This window comes from Mercenaria mercenaria, chromosome 4, assembly GCF_021730395.1.
Source record: "Mercenaria mercenaria strain notata chromosome 4, MADL_Memer_1, whole genome shotgun sequence".
Classification (NCBI taxonomy): domain Eukaryota; kingdom Metazoa; phylum Mollusca; class Bivalvia; order Venerida; family Veneridae; genus Mercenaria; species Mercenaria mercenaria.
The window spans coordinates 56,840,907-56,862,093 of NC_069364.1; the positions used below are offsets into that span (position 1 = coordinate 56,840,907).

General features: G+C 36.0%; 1 protein-coding gene across 2 annotated transcripts in view; it reads right to left on the reverse strand.

The window, feature by feature from the left end:
* Positions 1–787: 787 nt before the first annotated feature.
* The window catches only part of LOC123552900 (protein MMS22-like), a 62,444-nt gene continuing 42,044 nt past the window's right edge, over positions 788–21,187 (reverse strand). The window contains exons 20-34 of one of the 2 annotated variants that reach the window (XM_053541374.1): positions 20,293–20,383; positions 19,332–19,396; positions 18,868–18,988; positions 16,144–16,218; positions 15,448–15,606; positions 13,536–13,662; positions 12,911–13,081; positions 12,320–12,436; positions 10,982–11,080; positions 10,133–10,189; positions 7,647–7,778; positions 6,656–6,714; positions 4,364–4,501; positions 3,402–3,593; positions 788–994 (exon numbers count right to left, since the gene is read on the reverse strand). In XM_053541374.1, the coding sequence (XP_053397349.1) occupies positions 913–994; positions 3,402–3,593; positions 4,364–4,501; positions 6,656–6,714; positions 7,647–7,778; positions 10,133–10,189; positions 10,982–11,080; positions 12,320–12,436; positions 12,911–13,081; positions 13,536–13,662; positions 15,448–15,606; positions 16,144–16,218; positions 18,868–18,988; positions 19,332–19,396; positions 20,293–20,383 (1,685 nt within the window). In that variant the 3' untranslated portion in view covers positions 788–912. Of the gene's footprint in view, positions 995–3,401; positions 3,594–4,363; positions 4,502–6,655; positions 6,715–7,646; positions 7,779–8,108; positions 8,339–10,132; positions 10,190–10,981; positions 11,081–12,319; positions 12,437–12,910; positions 13,082–13,535; positions 13,663–15,447; positions 15,607–16,143; positions 16,219–18,867; positions 18,989–19,331; positions 19,397–20,292; positions 20,384–21,187 lie in introns of those variants that run through there. The other variant, XM_053541375.1, reaches the window with a different exon arrangement.

Sequence of the window (21,187 nt, forward strand, 5' to 3'; positions counted from 1 at the left end):
GGTTGATAATTTGAATAGTCTTGTTAGAGAACCACTAGATGATGATACATAGCAAATATCGAAGCCCTTAGCCCAGTGGTTTTGGACAATAAGGTTTTTAAAGTTTTTCCTTTCCGTTGCCATGGCAACCTGAGTTCTGTATGGAATTCATTTCTTTTACTAATTTTCAATGAGGATCATGCAAGGAACATTCCTGTGAAGATTCTTCAAAATTGGATTGGTGGTTTTGGCTGGGAGGTGCTTACTGACGCCGGACAATCACTGACCACAAAAGCTCACCCAGCTAGTTAAATACCACCAGGATGAATATTATTCTTAACAATGCTGGAAAGTAGTAAAATGTAATTTGCCATTTTAATTATGGCCAGTTTTGGTAAATACCGACATACATGTATCAAACAACATTTCTCCAGTATGTGAGTTTTCTACAAGCTTTATTGAAATATATAACATTTGTCACTGAGATCTATTATATTCATCAATCTTAACAATGTGCTTCAGACATTTAGTATTCATTCATACATGGAGTGTTATTTAAAATACCAGTGAACATAAATACATTTTAATATCAAGCATACGTTTTATTTTTGTTGGGCTAAAGATCACACTTGCACAATAAAAGGTCATATTGTGACCTCAGGTGCCCCTCTGGGCATTATTTCAGGCATGAAATGGCACCCTTAAAAACCACCAACATTCCATAAGCCAGCCAGGAACCTCACATAAAGAATTCTAAACAACAAACGAGGTTTAAAACCCATAGTGGTGATGAGCAAGAGATTCAAAGTTTAAGCACTTTCAAGTTTATTATACTCATGTTCCACAGACGTGTAAAAAAATCACAGTTGGTAAAGAACCAGTCAGCTAAAGACAAGTCCTTTCTATCTGCCTTCCTCAAAGATGGTAACACATTCAGGAGACATTAGACTGTAGTCTCTTTATTTCCTCAACTCCTCTCTCGCCTAACTGTTTAAGAACTTGATAGTACTGCCCTCTGAAATATTCAAACAGTAAAGCATAAATAATATCACAAGCTGTTACTCTTAAGATTACAAGCAGTTTTTTCTCTCTATGTAAATAACTGTTTTAAAAGTTCTACAGAACCTGACCTTATATACTTTGACTAGAAAAGTGTCCATAGGACACTACGCAAAATTTAAATGTGTGTGTCAGTGATTGTGCTTTGACAACAGACTGGATCAAAGCTGTGACCTTAGAGGTTTAAATTACACATCTTGTTATAGTGAAAGTATAACATAGTTATTAGAATATCCATCTAAGGATACAGAAGTTATCAACCAAACATGAAAAACAATGTAAAATCTTTGACCTCCAAGTGTGACCTTGACATTTGCACAAGGTGTCTAAGTCCTCCTTGCAACAAATTGTTTATTAATTGCTAATTTGGGTTTTATAGTTCACCAACAAAGAACAGGTTATATGGCACCAAAAAAAGACAAAAATATTTGGTTTTACATCTCATTTACATTAAAATAAATTTATGAGGTATGGAATCAATTGGAATCACAGAGATACAGTAAAACCAAGTGTTTTGCTCAAGTGCTTCTGGTTGCTTAAGTTATCAATGCTGAAGCAAACAGTGTTTCATTGCAGTTATTGTTCAGTCATATACTTGCCAAAAGAAACTTAGAACTAGAGCTACATTTGAGAAAAGCTCATGTCTCCCACAACTGCCTAATCATCTAAATTGACATTTCTTCTCCATTATGTATCCAAGTCAACAATGCGCCAAGACCTGTATCACTGGCATCAGTATTTTCAGTAATTCAAAGGCCATAATTCTGAAGTGCCTGGGCTGACTTGACTAGTCAGAGAACTTGGCCGAGGACTCATTGGCAAACACATTTTCATTTTTGTTCAAGTTTGGTGAAGATTGGATGAGAAATGTTAGACTTAAAGAGTGCGGACAAGATTTGTGACAGACAGACAGGAGTAAATCAATATGTTTCCCACCAAAGTGGTGTGGGAGACATAACTATATTGACTTGAACGTGTTATGCTAAGAAACCAGTTTAAGGTATCTTCTGTTTTCTTTCATCCTACTGATCACAAAAAAACATTGAGATTTATTCATTTGTCTTAAACTCATTCACATCTACCCTTTTGGTTTGGAAATTATATTAATCTGATATAAATGCTCATCTGACTAATGAATCAACAGATCCCAGTTAACTTCTGATCTACGCCTACTCCCCAGCTGATCTGAACATTATTACCTTTACATCCAATTCAGGTCTACACCACACTTGTTCTCGGCAATGTTTACCTTGATCCACACCAGTTCCACAGTTGTTCTCAATTATAGTGTTTACCTTAATTTCTGATCCATGCCTACTCCCTAGTTGTTCTCAGTAATGGTTATCTTAATTTCTGATCCATGCCTAGTCCCCCAATTGTTCTCAATAGATTTTACTGTAATTTCTAATCCATGCTTACTCCTATTTCTAATCCATGCTTACTCCTAAGTTGTTTTCAACAGTATTTACCTAAAATTCTGATCTATGCCTAATCAACAAATGTTTTCAATAGTTAACCTTAATTTCAGATCCACCCTTACTTCCCAATTGTTCTCAATAGTGTTCACCTTAATTTTCCATACACACCTACAATTTTCAATAGCATTTACCTTAATTTCTGATTCATGTCTACTCCTATTATTTTCAGGTGGCATTGGTAAAAATTGAAATCTGGCCAGATGATGGTGGAAATGGGCTACACTGACTAGAATTTGATAGAAAATGACAAATTTGTTACAATTTTGTTGTAAATGAAGATAAAACCCAAAAATATCACATTTTCACTGTTTTGGGTGTATTTTTTTCAAAAACTTCATATTTATAGCTAACTGCTAATTTCTGGCAATCGGAGGTAAAAATGAACAAATTTAACAGTTTAAATGTGTAATCTGTATGCAAATCAGAATGGAAAATGACAAAACAGGGCAAAACAAGGCTGCAGTTAACATAACTGCTTGAAAACTATGTTGCAACAGCTATTTTTGGCAAAATCTGACATGTTATCTTATGTTACTGAAAATGCCTTAAAACTATAGAAACTGTTGAAATCAAGTTAAAACTTTGTATTTTTTCATGCAATCAAGTTGCTTGTACATTTCAAATGAAACTAGCACAATGTCAGAGAAAAAAAGTTTTTCTTCTAGGCATACAGACACTAAATGGGAAAATGGTGTGAAAAAAAGGTTGTCAAATAATGGCAGATAAAAATAGTCCCCAGTTCTTCTGATCCATGCCTACTTCTTAGATGTTCTCAATAGTGTTTACCTCAACTTTCAGTTCATGCCTACTGCCAAGTTGTTCAAAATAGTGTTTGCCTTAATTTCTGATTTATGCCTACACCCAGTTATTCTCATCAATGTTTACCTTAATTTCTGATCCATGCCTACTCCTCGCTTGTTCTCAATTTCCATCACACAATCAGACAGTTTTTTAATGACAGTGACAACAACATTTTGTAACAACAAGGCCAATTTCTCCATCAATTTAATAACACCTGTACTACTAAACTTGAAGTAATTGGAGATGAACTGCTCACACAATACTGTCAGCTCTGATCTGTAAAAAAAAAAGAAGTGATAAAAATTAGAGATATGACTTGTAAATGGCTAGTGGAGTGTTCGTGATTTGTTTGTTTGTTTTGGATTTAACGCCGTTTTTCAACAGTATTTCAGACATGTAATGGCAGGCAGTTAACCTAGCCAGTTTTCCTGGATTCTGTACCAGTACAAACCTGTTCTCCGCAAGTAACTGCCAACTTCTCCACATGAATCAGAGGTGGAGGATTAATGATTTCAGACACAATGTCGTTTATCAAATAGTCACGGAAAACATGCGCCCAGCCCGAGGATCGAACTCACGACCCCGCGATCCGTAGACCAACGCTCTTACCTACTGAGCTAAGTGGGCGGGCTTGGAGTGTTCATGAATCTAAGATAGCTGTAGGTTACCTGCTAAAAATTGTAACCTTTTGGTGAAGGTATATATTTCCAAAAAATACAGCATAAATAAACTAACTCTGGTTTGTGAAAATTCTTTCCTTTTGGAAAGCCAGTGGCAATGACAAGTTATGCCAAATATACTTAAACAAATCCAATTACACTACTAATCATAAGGTGAAATAACAGCTAGGCAGTAAATTGCTCAAATGCAATTAATAATTAAAGGAATTAAGTGTCTAGGAGTACAGATCCATACCTCCAGAATCTGATTTGAAAATACGTACCCCTGAACACTTCCAGTATTAAAACCAAAGTACAAATTCACATACACAATGTTACATTAATTACTATTACCAGGCATGCAGATTTCCATTTAAATACACTTACAACTGTATGCACTGTCCGTGGCTGCAGTAAGCATCTGCAAGCTGCTGAAGAATGCCTAACACATTGTTCCATGTAGAAGAATTATTGGGCAACAGTAACAAATACTCCAGGCACACAGGAAGCACTACAGGCAGATCTCTGTAAAATGGTACACAGAAGAATCATAACATCAATAAAAGCAAAGAAAATTGATTCTGTTCATAACAGTTCATGGAGTCTCTTGCCCCTTAGCACAGACTCTGGGATTCCAAAAGAACTAAAAACAGAACAAGACTGAGTTCAATTACTTACGTTTGCTCGTAGAAATCCATATTTCTTGGCAAGTGCAGAATTTGTAAAGGAAATACAAAAATCCTACTATTCATATGACTAATGTGCTATAATCTCTGCCAAGTTAATGCAAAACAATGTTTCAAAGTCTACTATATAAACTTTTAATTGTACACTGAAACGTGATACTTTACCCAGACAATCTTCATTCATATTTCACCATGAAGAGAATTGTCTTTAATACTCAAGTTCAGATAAATCTATGGTATTTGTAGGAGATTATTTCTGTGAATTTTCCAAATTCAATCCCATAGCATGAATTAAATTCCAAATTGTTTTATCTTTAAACTATATCCTTACGAGATACTGCAAACAAGAAATGCGGCAATGCCACGAAACCAGGTTTTCAACACTTTTCATAAGAATAAAAAAGTATACTGAATCACAGTGCACCACTTTGAAGCACAAGCCTAACCCTAAATCCTAACCCTAACCCTAACTTTAGTAACAATGACCTTGACCTTGATCCCAGAAACCCCAAAATCAATCCCAAGCTACAACTTTATATAAGTTTTCTATACACCAAGTTTCATCATGATAGCTCATTCCTAAGTTAAGTTATTGACCGGAAACCCTTTTTCTATTTTAAGTAACAGTGTCCTTGACCTTGATCCCAGAAACCCCAAAATCAATCCCAGCCTTTGTCTTGATATAAGCTACACACATACCAAGATTTATTCAAATATCTTTACCGAAACAAAAGTTATTGACCGGAAACACCAGTTTGACGCCACCCGCCCGACCAACGACATACCCCAATCTAATAACTCAGGTTTTCAATGACCTGGTTAAAAACATGGAATGATGGGACAGGATGCGATGAGGAGCGGCAATACAAGATACTGATAACTTCAGCTGAAACTTGGTATCTCAAACTCACTCACCTCGAATACTCTCTGGGTATTTTAATAAAATTTTCAAGTCTCGTCCCAAGGACACCGTCATCAAATACAATTTTAAATACAATTTACCTTCTCTCAAAGTAAAGTGCAAAGGTACTAGTAACAACGTTTTTTCATGTTTAATTTAGTAAAAATAATCGGTAACTGAATCACTCCAGTCTTTTTCTCGAACTCACCAAATTTATATTGGACAGAGATCTAAAACTGCACCAAATATACAACTGCACCAATAAATCCATTTTGGTGCAAACAAAATTCAGTGTTTTTTTTTTTTTTATAAATTATCAGTGTTAAAACAAAAAAAGCTGTCAGGACAGTGCACTTGACTATTCGAAAAGGTTAACCAAGACATTATCACTATAAAGTATGGGTAAGTGTGAGAAAAGTAATAGGGGCTGAGGAGGTGGAAAGGAGGGAGTAGTTTGTGTATAATGAATCTAAGGAACAGTATGAAATTTAAGTAAATGTGACAAATGTGAATTTATATAGGGGGGGGGGGGGGGGGGGGGGGAAGAGAGAGAAGGGGAGCAGTGCTGGGGGTTGCAATGAGGGAAACATGAGATAGAAATGAAATGAAACAGAGAAGAGTATAATAAACTTTAACCAACTCTTATTGCAACTGCAATCTGACTCAAGCATTCACTGACCTTGACCTTTATGGTACCTGGCCACAGAGCAAAAGTTGTCTGCCCCTTAATAAGATCAATCCTTATGCAAGGTTTGATAAATATGGGAGCAGTAGTTCTGACATGGTGAAATTGCGAAAGCTTGCCATAAAACTTTAACCAACACTACTAAAACATTTGAACCAAGTGACCTTGACCAGTAGGATTCCTGACCCTAAGATATGAGATGTCTGCCCCTTACCAAGGCCAACCCTTATGTGAAGTTTGATGATAACTGGAGAGGTAGCTAAGGATACAGAGTGAAATTGAGAAGCATACCATGAAACTTTAATCTGAATGCGATTGGGACAGTGACATTGACACCAACTTGAGTACAACAGCCCTGCTTATTCTTCAAATAATGTAACTAATAACTGTAAGAAACTGAGACTTGCCTTGCTTTTGTTTCAGGACTTGTGGTCCTCTGGACAACTTCTTGTATAAAGCTAAAGCCCTGCAGACAAGAAATCAATTATGTTTAGATAGCATTTAATTTCTACATCTGAATCTCTATTTTCTATACAGAAATGTTACCTGCCCGTCACTACAGTACAAATCTGAATACTCATAATAGTATTAATTCAAACTAGAGCTGCTTTTGAGAACAGTGCATGTCTCTCCCACAACTGCCTAATCATCTGAATAGTAAGTTTGTCTTTATATATATATTTAGTGAGTCTGGATGGACTCGTATGAATGATTCAGTAATTTTTGGTCATGTGAGTCCAGATGGAATTGTATGAATGGTTCCGTAATTTTTGGTCAAAGGCCATAATTCTGAAGTGCATTGGCCGACTTGGCTAATTATCGAACTTGGCCAAAGACTTATTGGCAAGCACATTTTGTTCAAGTTAGGTGAAGATTGGAGTGCAGACAAGCTTTGAGACAGACAGATACACAGACAGACAGACACACAGACTGGAGTAAATCAATATGTTTCCCACACCACTATGTGGTGGGAGACATAATCATAATTAAATGTATGATAAAATGCTTATTGCTGTATTTTCTTGTTGGGCTTAATGTCACAACAACACAATGTAGGCCATATGACAACGTTTAAGCTTTTCAAGCAATATTTCAGGAACAGGTGTGTACCTGGGTAAAACCATCAACTTTCCACACTCTCGCACATGAAAGAATTCTACATGCATAGCAAGATTTTTTACCAAAAGCACCAACGGGGAAATGGTTTCAAAGCTGGCAACCTTTACCACCTGGAGACAGTGGAAATAGACAATTCATGTGAGGTTACTTATTCATCTACACCAAATTAAAGAGAGGAAGTTGTCTATTACTTATGGTAACAAATGGGTATTTGCACTAAATCAGGGAATGCTATTTAGCTAACTGACCTACAAACAAAGTAGAAGACAACAGACTTACCAGATTATGATTCTGATGAACAGTCATATTTTTCACAGATATGAAGTTGCTGATTACCATGTGGATGAAGTAATGTCTAAACTTCACAGATTCCTCATAAGGACTCTGACTGAATGACCCATTCAAGCTGATCTGAAATAACAACCCAGGTTGTGAAACAGGAGGAAGTAAAATTAATGGATTTTTTTTTATGAAGGATGTGTGTGTGGGTGGGGGGTGGGGGTGCTCTGGACACAAAAAATGACAGATGTTACCTTTGAGATCAATTTGTGATCTTCACCTTTGACCCTACAGACCCAGTTCATGCCCTCTACATATGGCCTAATTGCCATCATCCTATATGCCAAGTTTTAAATGCATATCTTGATGGCTATTAAGTTATACTTCAGACACAATATATGATAGACAGATGGACGTGCCATCACATAACATGTTCTGTTTTTCCAAAACAGGCTTATAAAAAATACTAACACACTGTATAAGAGTCTGGTGTATGGGTGTTTTACAATCGGCACTAACAACAAGAGAAGCTTCTTGAACTTGAGCCCTGTCCTCCCATTCATTATCAGTTTATTGGAGGAGTTGCCTATCTGGATAATTCACAGCAAAACTATCTTTTTTAGATATACACTCCACGACATCTAGTACATATTGCAGATCTTCTAAAATAACTACGTTTATGTATCTCTTGGCTGAAAGTAGAAAGCCAGCATAACACAATTTAAAACAAGAGCACCGCCTTGCGGGTGCTGACGCTCATCTGATTTTTTTTGTATAATAGAAATATTGTCCTACCCATGATTTTCTAAGTCTAAAAAGGGCCATCATTCTTGCAAAAAGCAGGATAGAGTTATGTTTCTTGATGTACAGTGTCCACTTATGATGGTGAAAAACTGTTGCAAGTTTTAAAGCAATAGCTTTGATAGTTTATGAGAAAAGTTGACTTAAACATAATATTCAACCAAGAAAATGATTTTTCTAAGTCCAAAAGGGGCAATAATTATTGCAAAAAGCAGGATGGAGTTATGTTGCTTGCTTTACAGGGTCAGCTTATGATGGTGAACAACAGTTGCAAGTTTTAAAGCAATAGCTGTGATGGTTTAAGAGAAAAAGTTGACCTAAACATAAAACTTAACCAAGAAATCTGATATTTTCTAAGTCCAAAAGGGGCCATCATTCTTGCAAAAAGCAGGATGGAGTTATGTTTCTTGCTGTACAGGGTCCACATATGATGGTGAAAAACTGTTGCAAGTTTTAAAGCAATTGCTTTGATAGTTTAGGATAAAAGTTGACCTAAACATAAAATTTAACCAAGAAAACTGATTTTCTAAGTCCAAAAGGGGCAATAATTCTTGCAAAAAGCAAGATGGAGTTATGTTTCTTGATGTACAGGGTCTGCTTATGATGGTGAACAAGTATTCCAAGTTTCAAAGCAATAGCTTTGATAGTTTAGGAGAAAAGTTGACCTAAACATAAAACTTAACCAAGAAATCTGATATTTTCTAAGTACAAAAGGGGCCATAAATCTTGCAAAATGCAAGATGGAGTTATGTTTCTTGCTATACAGGGTCAGCTTATGATGGTGAACAAGTATTCCAAGTTTCAAAGCAATAGCTTTGATAGTTTAGGAGAAAAGCTGACCTAAGCATAAAACTTAACCAAGCAACGCCGACGCCGACAACCGCTCAAGTGATGACAATAACTCATCATTTTTTTTCAAAAAATCAGATGAGCTAATGATGCACCTCTTTATTTTACATCAAATATTTACTGAGCAACTAGCATAGTAGATTTAATTTCTTCCATATACTACATACAAAAACAAATAGGTCTTGGGTTCGATCCCCGGCCACATCATACCAAAGACGTAAAAAATGGTACTAGTAGCTTCCTCACTCAGCATTAAGAGGGTAGTGCTAGGACGTCAGTATAATTTGACATGGAGGGACACGTGCACCCACACACTTCCTTTGTCAAATTTGTTTTTACTTACAAGTATATAATCAAACCTGTCTGCCCAAACTAATCCTTAGGAAATGAAATGAATGGTCTTTGTGGCTAGATGCATGGTCTCTAACACAGATTTACACTATTCGCAGTTAAATGGCAAGAGAAAATGGCGTTTTAAACACAGACTTTATAGTAGTGTCCTTTATTTGGAGGTGGTCTTTAGCAATGGGATTGTACTTACAAAATTTTAATTGAGTCATTTAAATTGTGAGGTATGACATACATCTGAAGGGGTGTCGCCTTTCAAATGTTCTATGTGTAATCCCATACCAGGTCTTTCTTTGAACACATGAATTTGTGGATTCCAACTTCTAAACATAAAATAGATAAGAATTTTACTTGTTCCCTGGAATTTAATTTCATGGATTTAACCATGAAAAATTAATCCTCCATAAATATTAATTTCTTGGTTTATATAAAAATAATCATTTAACTACTTTGTTTCACAATTGATAAATATTTCGAGGTTAACTTACAACAACTGGATGGACTGTGGTCACACTACTTGCTGTCATGGATACTGAACTGGATCGCTGAAAAATCAAACATGGCTCATCGAAATATTTATAGTAAGGCTGAGCCTGATTCTAAGGGCATAAAAAGAGTAGCCATTACAATCTGATATGTCGCAACCTGCATGCAAAAAGCAGTTTGAGGAATGATAGAAATGATACTTCTCCAATGGTGAATTTGCAATTTTTTTCTGGTAAATTCTGATATTCAAATACAACAAAAAATTATAGTCTTTGATGAACAAATCCATTCACAAAATAATACCAGACTTACTTTTTATTAAATATTGAAAATGTGCCAAACAAAATGAGCACAAAATATAATTTCTGAAACTGTTAACAGTTAAATACATGTAACTTGCCAGTTTTTGACTATTTATCAGCTTAAGAAACAGTGAAAGGCTGATACTGATGGAAAAGGTACCAGTTTATGTTTCTGTTGCAGTATACACCATATGCCTGACAAGTTTCACTAAAATCTGTATAAGGTTAACAAATACAGATCAAAAGGTAATTTTATCATTTCAGAGTCAAAGTCCATGTTTCAGACTTAACCTTCACCTTGCTACATTTCTGTAATGAACTTGTCTATCTTTCAATTTTGACAGTACCAATAACTGTTAAAAGGGCTGCTTATCAAAAAGATACTGACTGAATGGCGAACAGTGAAGATCTTGATCAGACTGCACAGATGTGCAGGCTGATCATTATCTACATTGGTTGCAAAAGCAGAATCAATCATGTCCAGCATGATAAGGGTTAAAATGTTCATGAATACAGGCCCAGGCATTTATGCACATGCAACATACATACCATGGAGAATTTAGGTAGATAGACATTGACAATATCCCTCAATCTTCTCTGCACAAAAGGATCTCGATCATACGGCAGCTTGCTAAGACCCTCGATAAACTGGAAAAGCAATACAAAACAAGAGCTGTCTCCATAGGATGACACATGCTCCCGATGGCACTTTGAATGAATAGTTATGGCGGATGTTAGAGTTTAGGACCTTTGACTTATGGAGCTGGGTCTTGCACGCGACACGTCGTCTTACTGTGTCACACATTCATGCGTAGTTCTTTTAAAATCCATGCATGAATGACAAAGATATGGACCGGACACGCCCATCAATGCACTATCATGAAAAATGACCTTTAACGTCTAAGTGTGACCTTGACCTTTGAGCTACGGACCTGGGTCTTGCGTGCGACAAGTCGTCTTACTGTGGATCACATTCATGCCAAGTTATTTGAAAATCCATCCCTGGATGACAAAGATATGGACCGGACACGCCCATCAATGCACTATCCTTTAACGTCTAAGTGTAACCTTGACCTTTGAGCTACGGACCTGGGTCTTGCGCGCAACACGTCGTCTTACTGTGGTACACATTCTTGCCAAGTTATTTGAAAATCCATCCATCGATGACAAAGATATGGACCGGACACGCCCATCAATGCACTATCCTTTAACGTCTAAGTGTGACCTTGACCTTTGAGCTACGGACCTGGGTCTTGCACGCGACATGTCGTCTTACTGTGGTACACATTCATGCCAAGTTATTTGAAAATCCATCCATCGATGACAAAGATATGGACCGGACACGCCCATCAATGCACTATCCTTTAATGTCTAAGCGTGACCTTGACCTTTGAGCTACGGACCTGGGTCTTGCGCCCGACAGGTCGTCTTACTGTGGTACACATTCATGCCAAGTTATTTGAAAATCCATCCATCGATGACAAAGATATGGACCGGACACGAAAATTGCGGACAAACTGACAGACGGTTCAAAAACTATAAGCATCCCTTCGGGGGCATAAAAAATTTACATTCTTGAGAAGAATTCTGTAAATAACTTCACTATTATTTACAACGTAACAGATTGATAACCCAGCTAGGAGTATGAATTTCCATCCAATGGCAAAACAAAGTGACCATCTGCTTGCAACAGCACATATTGTACAATCATGGGCAATTAGTATTTTGTGGTGTCAGCTATTCTGTGGAGATTTCAAAGTTTCAGTATATATAAATGGAAATTCTATTTGTTGAGATCTGACTGATGCAACAATGTAATCCCGGAAAATATTTTGTCACCGCAAGCAATAAAAGCTTTTAAGATATGAAAACAGAGCAGAATCTTACCAGTTGAAGGTGATCCCTGATCACCTTAAGGAAGACAGGGTTCAGAGGTTTATCAGGGTTGAGCACATTATGTGGAACCACCAGACTGCTAATCAGACTTGGTACTATCACATCTTGCTGCAAAACATGTAATACAAAACTAAGCAAAACTGTAATAAAAATTTTCCCACTTACACTCATGAGGAAGGGTAAGAGCAAATTTAGTGTTCTATGTGCATGCAAGTAAAGTACTTCAGAACCGTTTTGTTCTAACCCCTAGATGTGCTTTATTCGTTTTTTTCAAACAGTGTCTTTCACAGAAATGAAAGTACGCATTTCTCATTACCTAAAAATTAAATTAATGTTACAACATTTCAATGTTTAAACCATGAAACTGCAACTCTGAATAAGTGTCACAATAATAAAATCTGTTTGCATTTATTTCTTTAAATTTAATTTTTAATGCTGAAATTTCAAATACATATATTAGGAGCCTCGACTTTCATTGACTTAGCAGTTGTATCAAATGTATTGTATTCATTACTATTGCAATTGTTTAGCTTTTTCATTTTTTACTAAACCAAACAGACTAGCAGTCCCTGCATTACTTACCCTGACATATATAAGCTTGGCACAGTGTTTGACGAGATAGCCCGTCATTTTGTAGACATTGTTTACAACTTCCTGAGGTGTCATTGTCCTCAATATTGGAGCTATATGTTTCTGTACATCACAGAAATAAGGTATAACCTGCTTCTGGAATGCCATCCTCTCCTGCCAATCCTACAATCAATGTCATATTTTGTAAAACTGTAGCCCCAGAATGTTGAGGAATTTTACACTGTTAACACTTACACTAACAAGAGGACTGTCTTGCGGGTGCAGACGGTCATCTGATTTTTTTGTCTCTGTATAATAGAAATATTGTCCTACCCATGATTTTCTAAGTCCAAAAGTGGCTGTAATTCTTGCAAAAAGCAATGTAGAGTTACGGTACTTGATGTGCAGAAACAGCTTTTAATGGCAAATAACTTGAAGACTGCCATAGCCACATTTAAACATCAACCCTGAATTTCATTTTTTCCTGACTTTTCTAAAATTTCATTTTTCACTGACCATTATTAAGATTTCCTTGACAATTCACTGACCTATAAAAAACAACACACTTCCCCCTGACTTTTCACGGTAAGCGGTAACCCTGCCAAAAATATGAAATAAAAGAAGCATCTAATTTTACCAGTATTTTAATGTGAGCTTTTTCCAAAGCTTTAAGAAAAAGAAGTGGGGCCTGGTCTATGTCCTCAACACTGCTCATATCAGCCTGTTGTAATATATCTCGTACTGCTTTCAACTGTAACACAGGTCTGAAAATACAGTAAACTATGTACTGTGAATATTTTGTGACAGAGGCACTTACATGTTTATACTGCTTCTGAGGTAAAACCTCAATAACTTCATTCCAATAAACAAGTAGCATTCTATCCTTTTCATTATTTGAATCTGAAATCCACAAATCTATATCCTTTGAAACAATTATTTTGGACTATATCACAAAATTGTGTGCCAAAGAAATGAAAAATGCCTAGAGAATACTTTCAGCTAATATAGAAAACTAATTCATAATTCATGAAACAATTTCTTACCCCACTAAAATCACATAAAACTTGTATTTTTTCCATATTCTCAATTACAAATGTGGTTTACTGTACCATACCTTGTGATTTCTACCAACATCTGCCATCCTTCAGGTACATGTAAACAAGAGGGCCATGATGGCCCTATATCGCTCACCTGAATAGAGTTGTTTGCTTGAACAAATTTCCTAGCTGAAGCTTTAAAAATGGCATACTGATGCTAAATTATTAGAAAGTAGGTCACATTCATGGTAAATGAAAGTCAGTTTTAAGATCGGTATGTAAAACTGTACATGTCATCCAAATTTCAAGGCTGTATCTCAAAAAACAAGAAAGTAGGTCAGTTGGTCAAGGTTACAGTAAGGTGACAAGTAATCACTTGGATACAACAGGTAAATATAATTAAACAGTCCAGGAAATATGATTTGATAATTTTTGAAGTATCTTTTCCTATATAACTCATATAACAAGTGACCACCAGGGCAGGGCCTCTTTTCACCCCAGGGGCATAATTTGAACAATCCTGTTAGAGGTCCAATAGGCAATGATACATATCAAATAACAAAGGCCTAGGCCTTGAACATTCAGACAAGAAGATTTTTATTTTTTTCCCTATATAAGTCTATGTTCAACTTGGGACCCCCGGGGTAGGACCTCTTTTCACCCCAGGGTAATAATTTGAACAATTTTGGTAGAGAACCACAAGGCAATGCAACACACCAAATATCAAAAGCCTAGGCCTTGCAGTTTCAGACAAGAAGATTTTTTTTTAAAGTTTTCTCCTACATAAGTCTATGTAAAACTTAGGACCCCCGGGGTGGGGCCTCTTTTCAACCCAGGGGCACAATTTGAACAATCTTGTTAGAAGACCATAAGACGATGTCACATGCCAAATATCAAGGCTCTAGGTCTTGCAGTTTTGGACAAGAAAATCTTTAAAGTTTTTTCCTATATGTCTATGTAAAATTTGAGGACCCCCGATGCGGAGCCTCTTTTCACCTCAGTGTAATAATTTGAACAATTTTGGTAGAGGGCCACAAGGCAATGCTACATACCATATATAAAAGGTTTAGGTCTTATGGTTTTAGACAGGAAGATTTTTAAAGTTTTTTCCTATATAAGTCTATGTAAAACTTGTGACCTCCGGGGTGGGGCCTCTTTTCAACCCAGGGGCACAATTTGAAAATTCTTGATAGAGGACCATAAGACGATGTCACATGCCAAATATCAAGGCTCTACGTCTTGCAGTTTTGGACAAGAAAATCTTTAAAGTTTTTCCTTTTGGTTGCCATGGCAACCAGAGTTCTTCTGGAATTAAATTGAACAATTTTAAAAGGGGACCACCCAAGGGTCATTCCTGTGAAGTTTGGTGAAATTCTGCCCAGTAGTTTTCAAGGAGAAGGTTTTTTTAGAAAATGTTGACGGACACACGACACACGTCAAAGGACGAACATTGAGCCTTTGGCTCAGGTGAGCTATAACATTCGAACAAAACACTTAAACCCTATATTATACCTTGTGATTTCTACTAACATCTGCGATCCTGCAGGAACATACAAACAACATCTGAACCAAACACTGATAATGAACCTCTCATAATTGTCAAGGTCTGACTGCAGCTTGTCCATAACTTCACCACATGACAACAGGTGGCTAAGGAAGCGGCAGCTTATGCTGAAAAATATCATATACATACAAGACTGTGTAATAATACAGATTATTGTTTTTTTTTTTGTCCAATTACTCTTTCTGAGATCATCACAACTTAAAATACTTTTTAAATCTGAAAAAGCAAATCCACTGAACTGGTATTCCCTAAAACATGGGCATATAGTCCCAAATTTTCATGATGAAAATACTAGCTAGCAAAGTATCAAGCACAAACCTATATGCGATTTCAGCAAGATAGTGCAATGAAGTCAAGGAAAAATAGTCCAAACAGTTTACATAATTATAAAAACTTCCTAATACCTCATTCCCAACTTGTGTTTAACAAAAAGCTATTTTCTTTTCTAAATATAATCCAATGAAACTAAAAATGCAAATTCAGTCTCAAAGAATTCAATGCACCAAACAAGGCTCGAACCAATTTTGGTTAGGGGCAAGTGATTCTGAGTCAGAGACCTTAATCACTCGGCAATGGAGGCACCCTACAAGAATTTTAGGAGATCATAAAATGTTTACGACTTAAAAACAAAACAAAAAATTTACCTGACATTGACTTTGTCAGATGATGCAAATGTTTGAAATACAGTCAGGAATGTCAAGCTTCTATCATCTGAAGGACTGAAAATAGCGGAGAGATATATGTGATATATAACTGCAATATAGCCAATATCAGACTACTAGTATACGTCAGATCACAATAGCATGAGATATATCATCCATTAAAATAATCTCTAAAACAAATTTTCTTCTAAACTGAGATAAAAATCATAACTAGTAAATAGGTTAAGTAATTCTTTAGCAAGTAATCAAACAAGACATATATACTGGTACTGATGATAAACCCGAACAGAAAATGAGGTTTTTTACCTGTAACTTTTTTATTTCTGCAATTTGTAATCAATGGTCGGTATCAAAATAAAGCTTAACATTTCCTGAAAACTTTACATAATTCAAATTGATATTTAGTTAGCAAACTCACACGAAGTGAGGCCCTGAAAGGGGTTTGTAAAATGGGGACTGTAAGCAGGTTGACAGATGATAAATTCAAACACTTTGTCATTTACAAAATTTTCTTCTTAGTATTATATTGAAACTTTCCCCAAAAAGCTGCAACAGTCATTCCTGATCAAGTAATGAAGAGTGACCCAATATCAGACCTTCATGTGGCGACAGTGAGCATGCGCAAAAAAACACCCTCTTCCCCAGTAATTTTGGATAAATATTTTTTATACAGATAAATGTAAGTCATTTATTTATACAGAATATTTACCAATTTTGTTTTTATTTACACCATTTGGTGTTGTAAATGGAACCTATTAGATGGTGTGTTCAATTTTATAAATAACCGATTGCAATCGAATATTTCCAAGGTGGTCGACTTTATCATCTGTCCGAGTTTATCATCAGTACCAGTACATCAGGTTAGCATAACAATACAAACAAACAGCCCTTCAAAACTATACAAGAGGGCCAAGATAGCCCTAGGTTGCTCACCTAAGAAACACACCATAACAGTATAAAACATGTTTGACCTAGTGATTTCATGGAAACAAATATTCTGACCAATTTTCATTAAGATTGGACCAAAAAATTGGTCTCTTGCGATAAAACAAGCATTTTCTTAGATATGACCTAGTTTTTGACCCTATATGACCAATGTTCAAACTCGACCTAGATTTTATCAAGGCAATCATTCTGACCAAAATTCATGAAGATCAATTGAAAAATACAGCCTCTATCACATACACAAGTTTTTTCTTTGATTTGACCAAGTGACCTAGTTTTTGACCTCAGATGACCCATATTAAAATTCGACCTAGATTTCATTAAGGCAATCATCCTGACCAAATTTCATAAAAATCAATTGAAAAAAAAATCAGTCTCTATCGCATACACAAGATTTTTCTTTAATTTGACCTAGTGACCTAGTTTTTGACCTCAGATAACCCATATTCAAACTCGACCTAGATTTCATCAAAGCAATCACTCTGACCAAATTTCATGAAGATCAATTGAAAAATACATCCTCTATTGCATACACAATGTTTTTCTTCGATTTGACCTAGTGACCTAGTTTTTGACTCCAGATCAGCTGCTCCAGATGACCCATTTTCGAACTCGGCCTAGATTTTATCAAGGTAATCATTCTGGCTAAATTTCATGAAGATCAGTTGAAAAATACAGCCTCTATTGCATACACAAGGTTTTTCTTTGATTTGACCTAGTGACCTAGTTTTTGACCCCAGATGACCCATTTTCGAACTTGGTCTAAATTTCATCAAGGTAATCATTCTGACCAAAATTCATGAAGATCAATTGAAAAATACAGCCTCTATCACATACACAAGGTTTTTCCTTGATTTGACCTAGTGACCTAGTTTTTGACCCAAGATGACCCATTTTCGAACCCGGCCTAGATTTCATCAAGGTAATCATTCTGACCAAAATTCATGAAGATCAATTGAAAAATACCACCTCTATCGCATACACAAGGTTTTTCTTTACTTTGACCTAGTGACCTAGTTTTTGACCCGAGATGACCCATTTTCGAACTCGGCCTAGATTTCATCAAGGCAATCATTCTGACCATTATTTATGAAGATCAATTGAAAAATACAGCCTCTATCGAATACACAAGGTTTTTCTTTGATTTGACCTAGTGACCTAGTTTTTAACCCCAGATGACCCATTTTCGAACTCGGCCTAGATTTCATCAAGGTTATCATTCTGACCAATATTCATGAAGATTAATTGAAAAATACAGCCTCTATCGCATACACAAGGTTTTTCTTTGATTTGACCTAATGACCTAGTTTTTGACCTGAGATGACCCATTTTCGAACTAGGCCTAGATTTCATCAAGGTTATCATTCTGACCAAAATTCATGAAGATTAATTGAAAAATACAGTCTCTATCGCATACACAAGCTAAATGTTGACAGACGACAGACGACGGACATCGAGCGATCAGAAAAACTCACCTGAGCATTGCTCAGGTGAGCTAAAAATACATGTCTTGAATATCGTAACTGCAGGGTCCGGATTTTATGACTGGACTGATGGGACAAACAAAGGCGGGGGATTTAAGAGACTGGACTGTGAAATATATATGTGTATTTAACCAGTACCATGTAAGAGACTGGACTGTGAAATATATACACGTTTAACCTGTTTAACCATGTTAGAGACTGGATAGTGAAAAATATTCATTTTTCACCAGTACCATGTCAGAGACTGGACAGTGAAATATATGTGTTTATCCAATACCATGTAAGAGACAAGAGGCAAAATGATGCTGCTATATCCGCTATTACTGCTGGTGGGGTTAATGTCTGTGCATGATCCACAATAAAACTATACACATTCCTCCAGAGGGCGCCACCAAACTCTGAAAATATAACATGAAAATTATGAGGCATTTCATTTCATAAAACAATACAGTTCATTAAATACTAAATACTAATAACAGTCATAATATACTTATAATTTCCAAACTTTATAAACTCTACTTGTAAACAATGTTTCCAGCTAAAAGTCAACCCTGAATGTCAACTGAACAAAAGAAAGTATTGTGTCCGGCATCAGAGGACCAAACCATTCACACCTTAATATCTCTTTCAATATCATGATCTAAGAAATGACGGAGTTTATATTTCGCATTTATATCTCATATGACAGATTATACACTTAAAATAAATACTCAAGAAACATTTCACAAATTGTGTGTTTACCTGCATGCTGTAATGAACATCTGACAGTTGACAAAACCTCTCTTCCTGCTTCCAACCTCACCTGCCTAAACAGATTTAACAAAGTAACACTTATTTGCATGTTAGCAATGTACACTGTACCTATAGGTCAGTCTTTCATTTGTCAATTTATCAAGCATACTATAAATTAGGAACTCTGCACCTCATATCACCATCACCTACCTACAATACATCCCAAGTAAAGTCAATACTTTCAATGGTTAACAAGCTATGTTCTGAACACTAAATACAACAGACAGATTTGACCTTTGAGCTCAATTTGTGACCTTAAACTTAAAGACCAGGTTCATGTTCTCTGCACAATGTCTCATCGCTACATACCTATCTGACAAGATTGAAGCCAATACCTTGAATGGTTAATAAGTTATGCTCCGGACACAAATATGACAGAAAGATTTGACCCTTGAGCTCAACTTTTGACCTCCACCCCATTTCTTGTGCTTTTTACATTATCTCATTGACACCTACCTACATGCCAAGTTTGAAGTCAATACCTTGGATGGTTACTTAGTTATGCTCCGGACACAAAATATGATGGACAGTTTTGACCTTGTAGCTAAATTTGTGACCTTGACCTTTGACCCAAAGAGCCAGTTCAAGAGCTCTGCACATTGTCTCACCACCATTTACCTAAATGCCAAGTTTACAGTCAATACCTTTAATGGTTATAAAGTTATGCTCTGGATACGAATTATGACAGATGGACAGACAGACAGATGTACACACTATCAAACAAGCATACAAAAAACTGACCAAAGCCTGCACTTGTGAGAATGAGCACAAAAAATGTATGTTCCTAAATATTTCCTGACAACTTCTTCTTTACAAGATAAACAGCAGCCTTTCCTATTTCAAAGTGCTTCAACTTATTCAATTCCACTTTAAAATAATGTATAGTGCTGAATGTAAGTCAAATACTAACCTGAATTTCTGCACAACAGAGTGTAACATTGACAGAGTTGATCTCAGTTCATGTTCTGAACACACAGTCAGCAACTTGTGCACTGCAGGACCTGTAACATAACTGTATACTTGTACCAGATACTAAACATAACAGGGATGCAAAGTTTATCATACACAGTGAGAGGCTATCACCAGAATCTTCACTTAACAAAATCATTTCCATTTCTCTGAACCAGTTTTTTTTATAAATTCTACTTCATTTAAAAAATAGTATATAAGAGAATCATATTTTGACATATTGAAACAATATCATGAGGTTATATGATCACTTTGTATTCTGACAGCTGTAAATTAATAAACTTACTCCGACAGCCTGTGAGCCATAATGTACCTTACATTATGAATTCTCACAGCTGTAAATTTATGGAACATTTTGTATTCTTACAGATTTAATGTAACTTTGATGAGTTTGTGTTCCATTTGCTACAATGTAACTTACAGATCACAAGTTTGTATTCTGACAGTTGTCATGTAAAAATCTTTGTTTTCTGACAACTGAAATTAACTTACAGATCACTCGGTATTCTGACAGCTGTAAAGACTTACAGATTAGTTTGTATTCTGACAACTGAAAATACACTTACAGATCTGTTTGTATTCTGACAGCTGTAAATAGACTTACAGATGAGTTTGTATTCTGACAGCTGTAAACAGACTTACAGATGAGTTTGTATTCTGACAGCTGTAAACAGACTTACAGATGAGTTTGTATTCTGACAGCTGTAAACAGACTTACAGTTGAGTTTTTATTCTAAAAGCTGTAAACAGACTGTCACTTACAGATGAGTTTGTATTCTGACAGTTGTAAATAGACTTACAGATGAGTTTTTATTCTAAAAGCTGTAAACAGACTG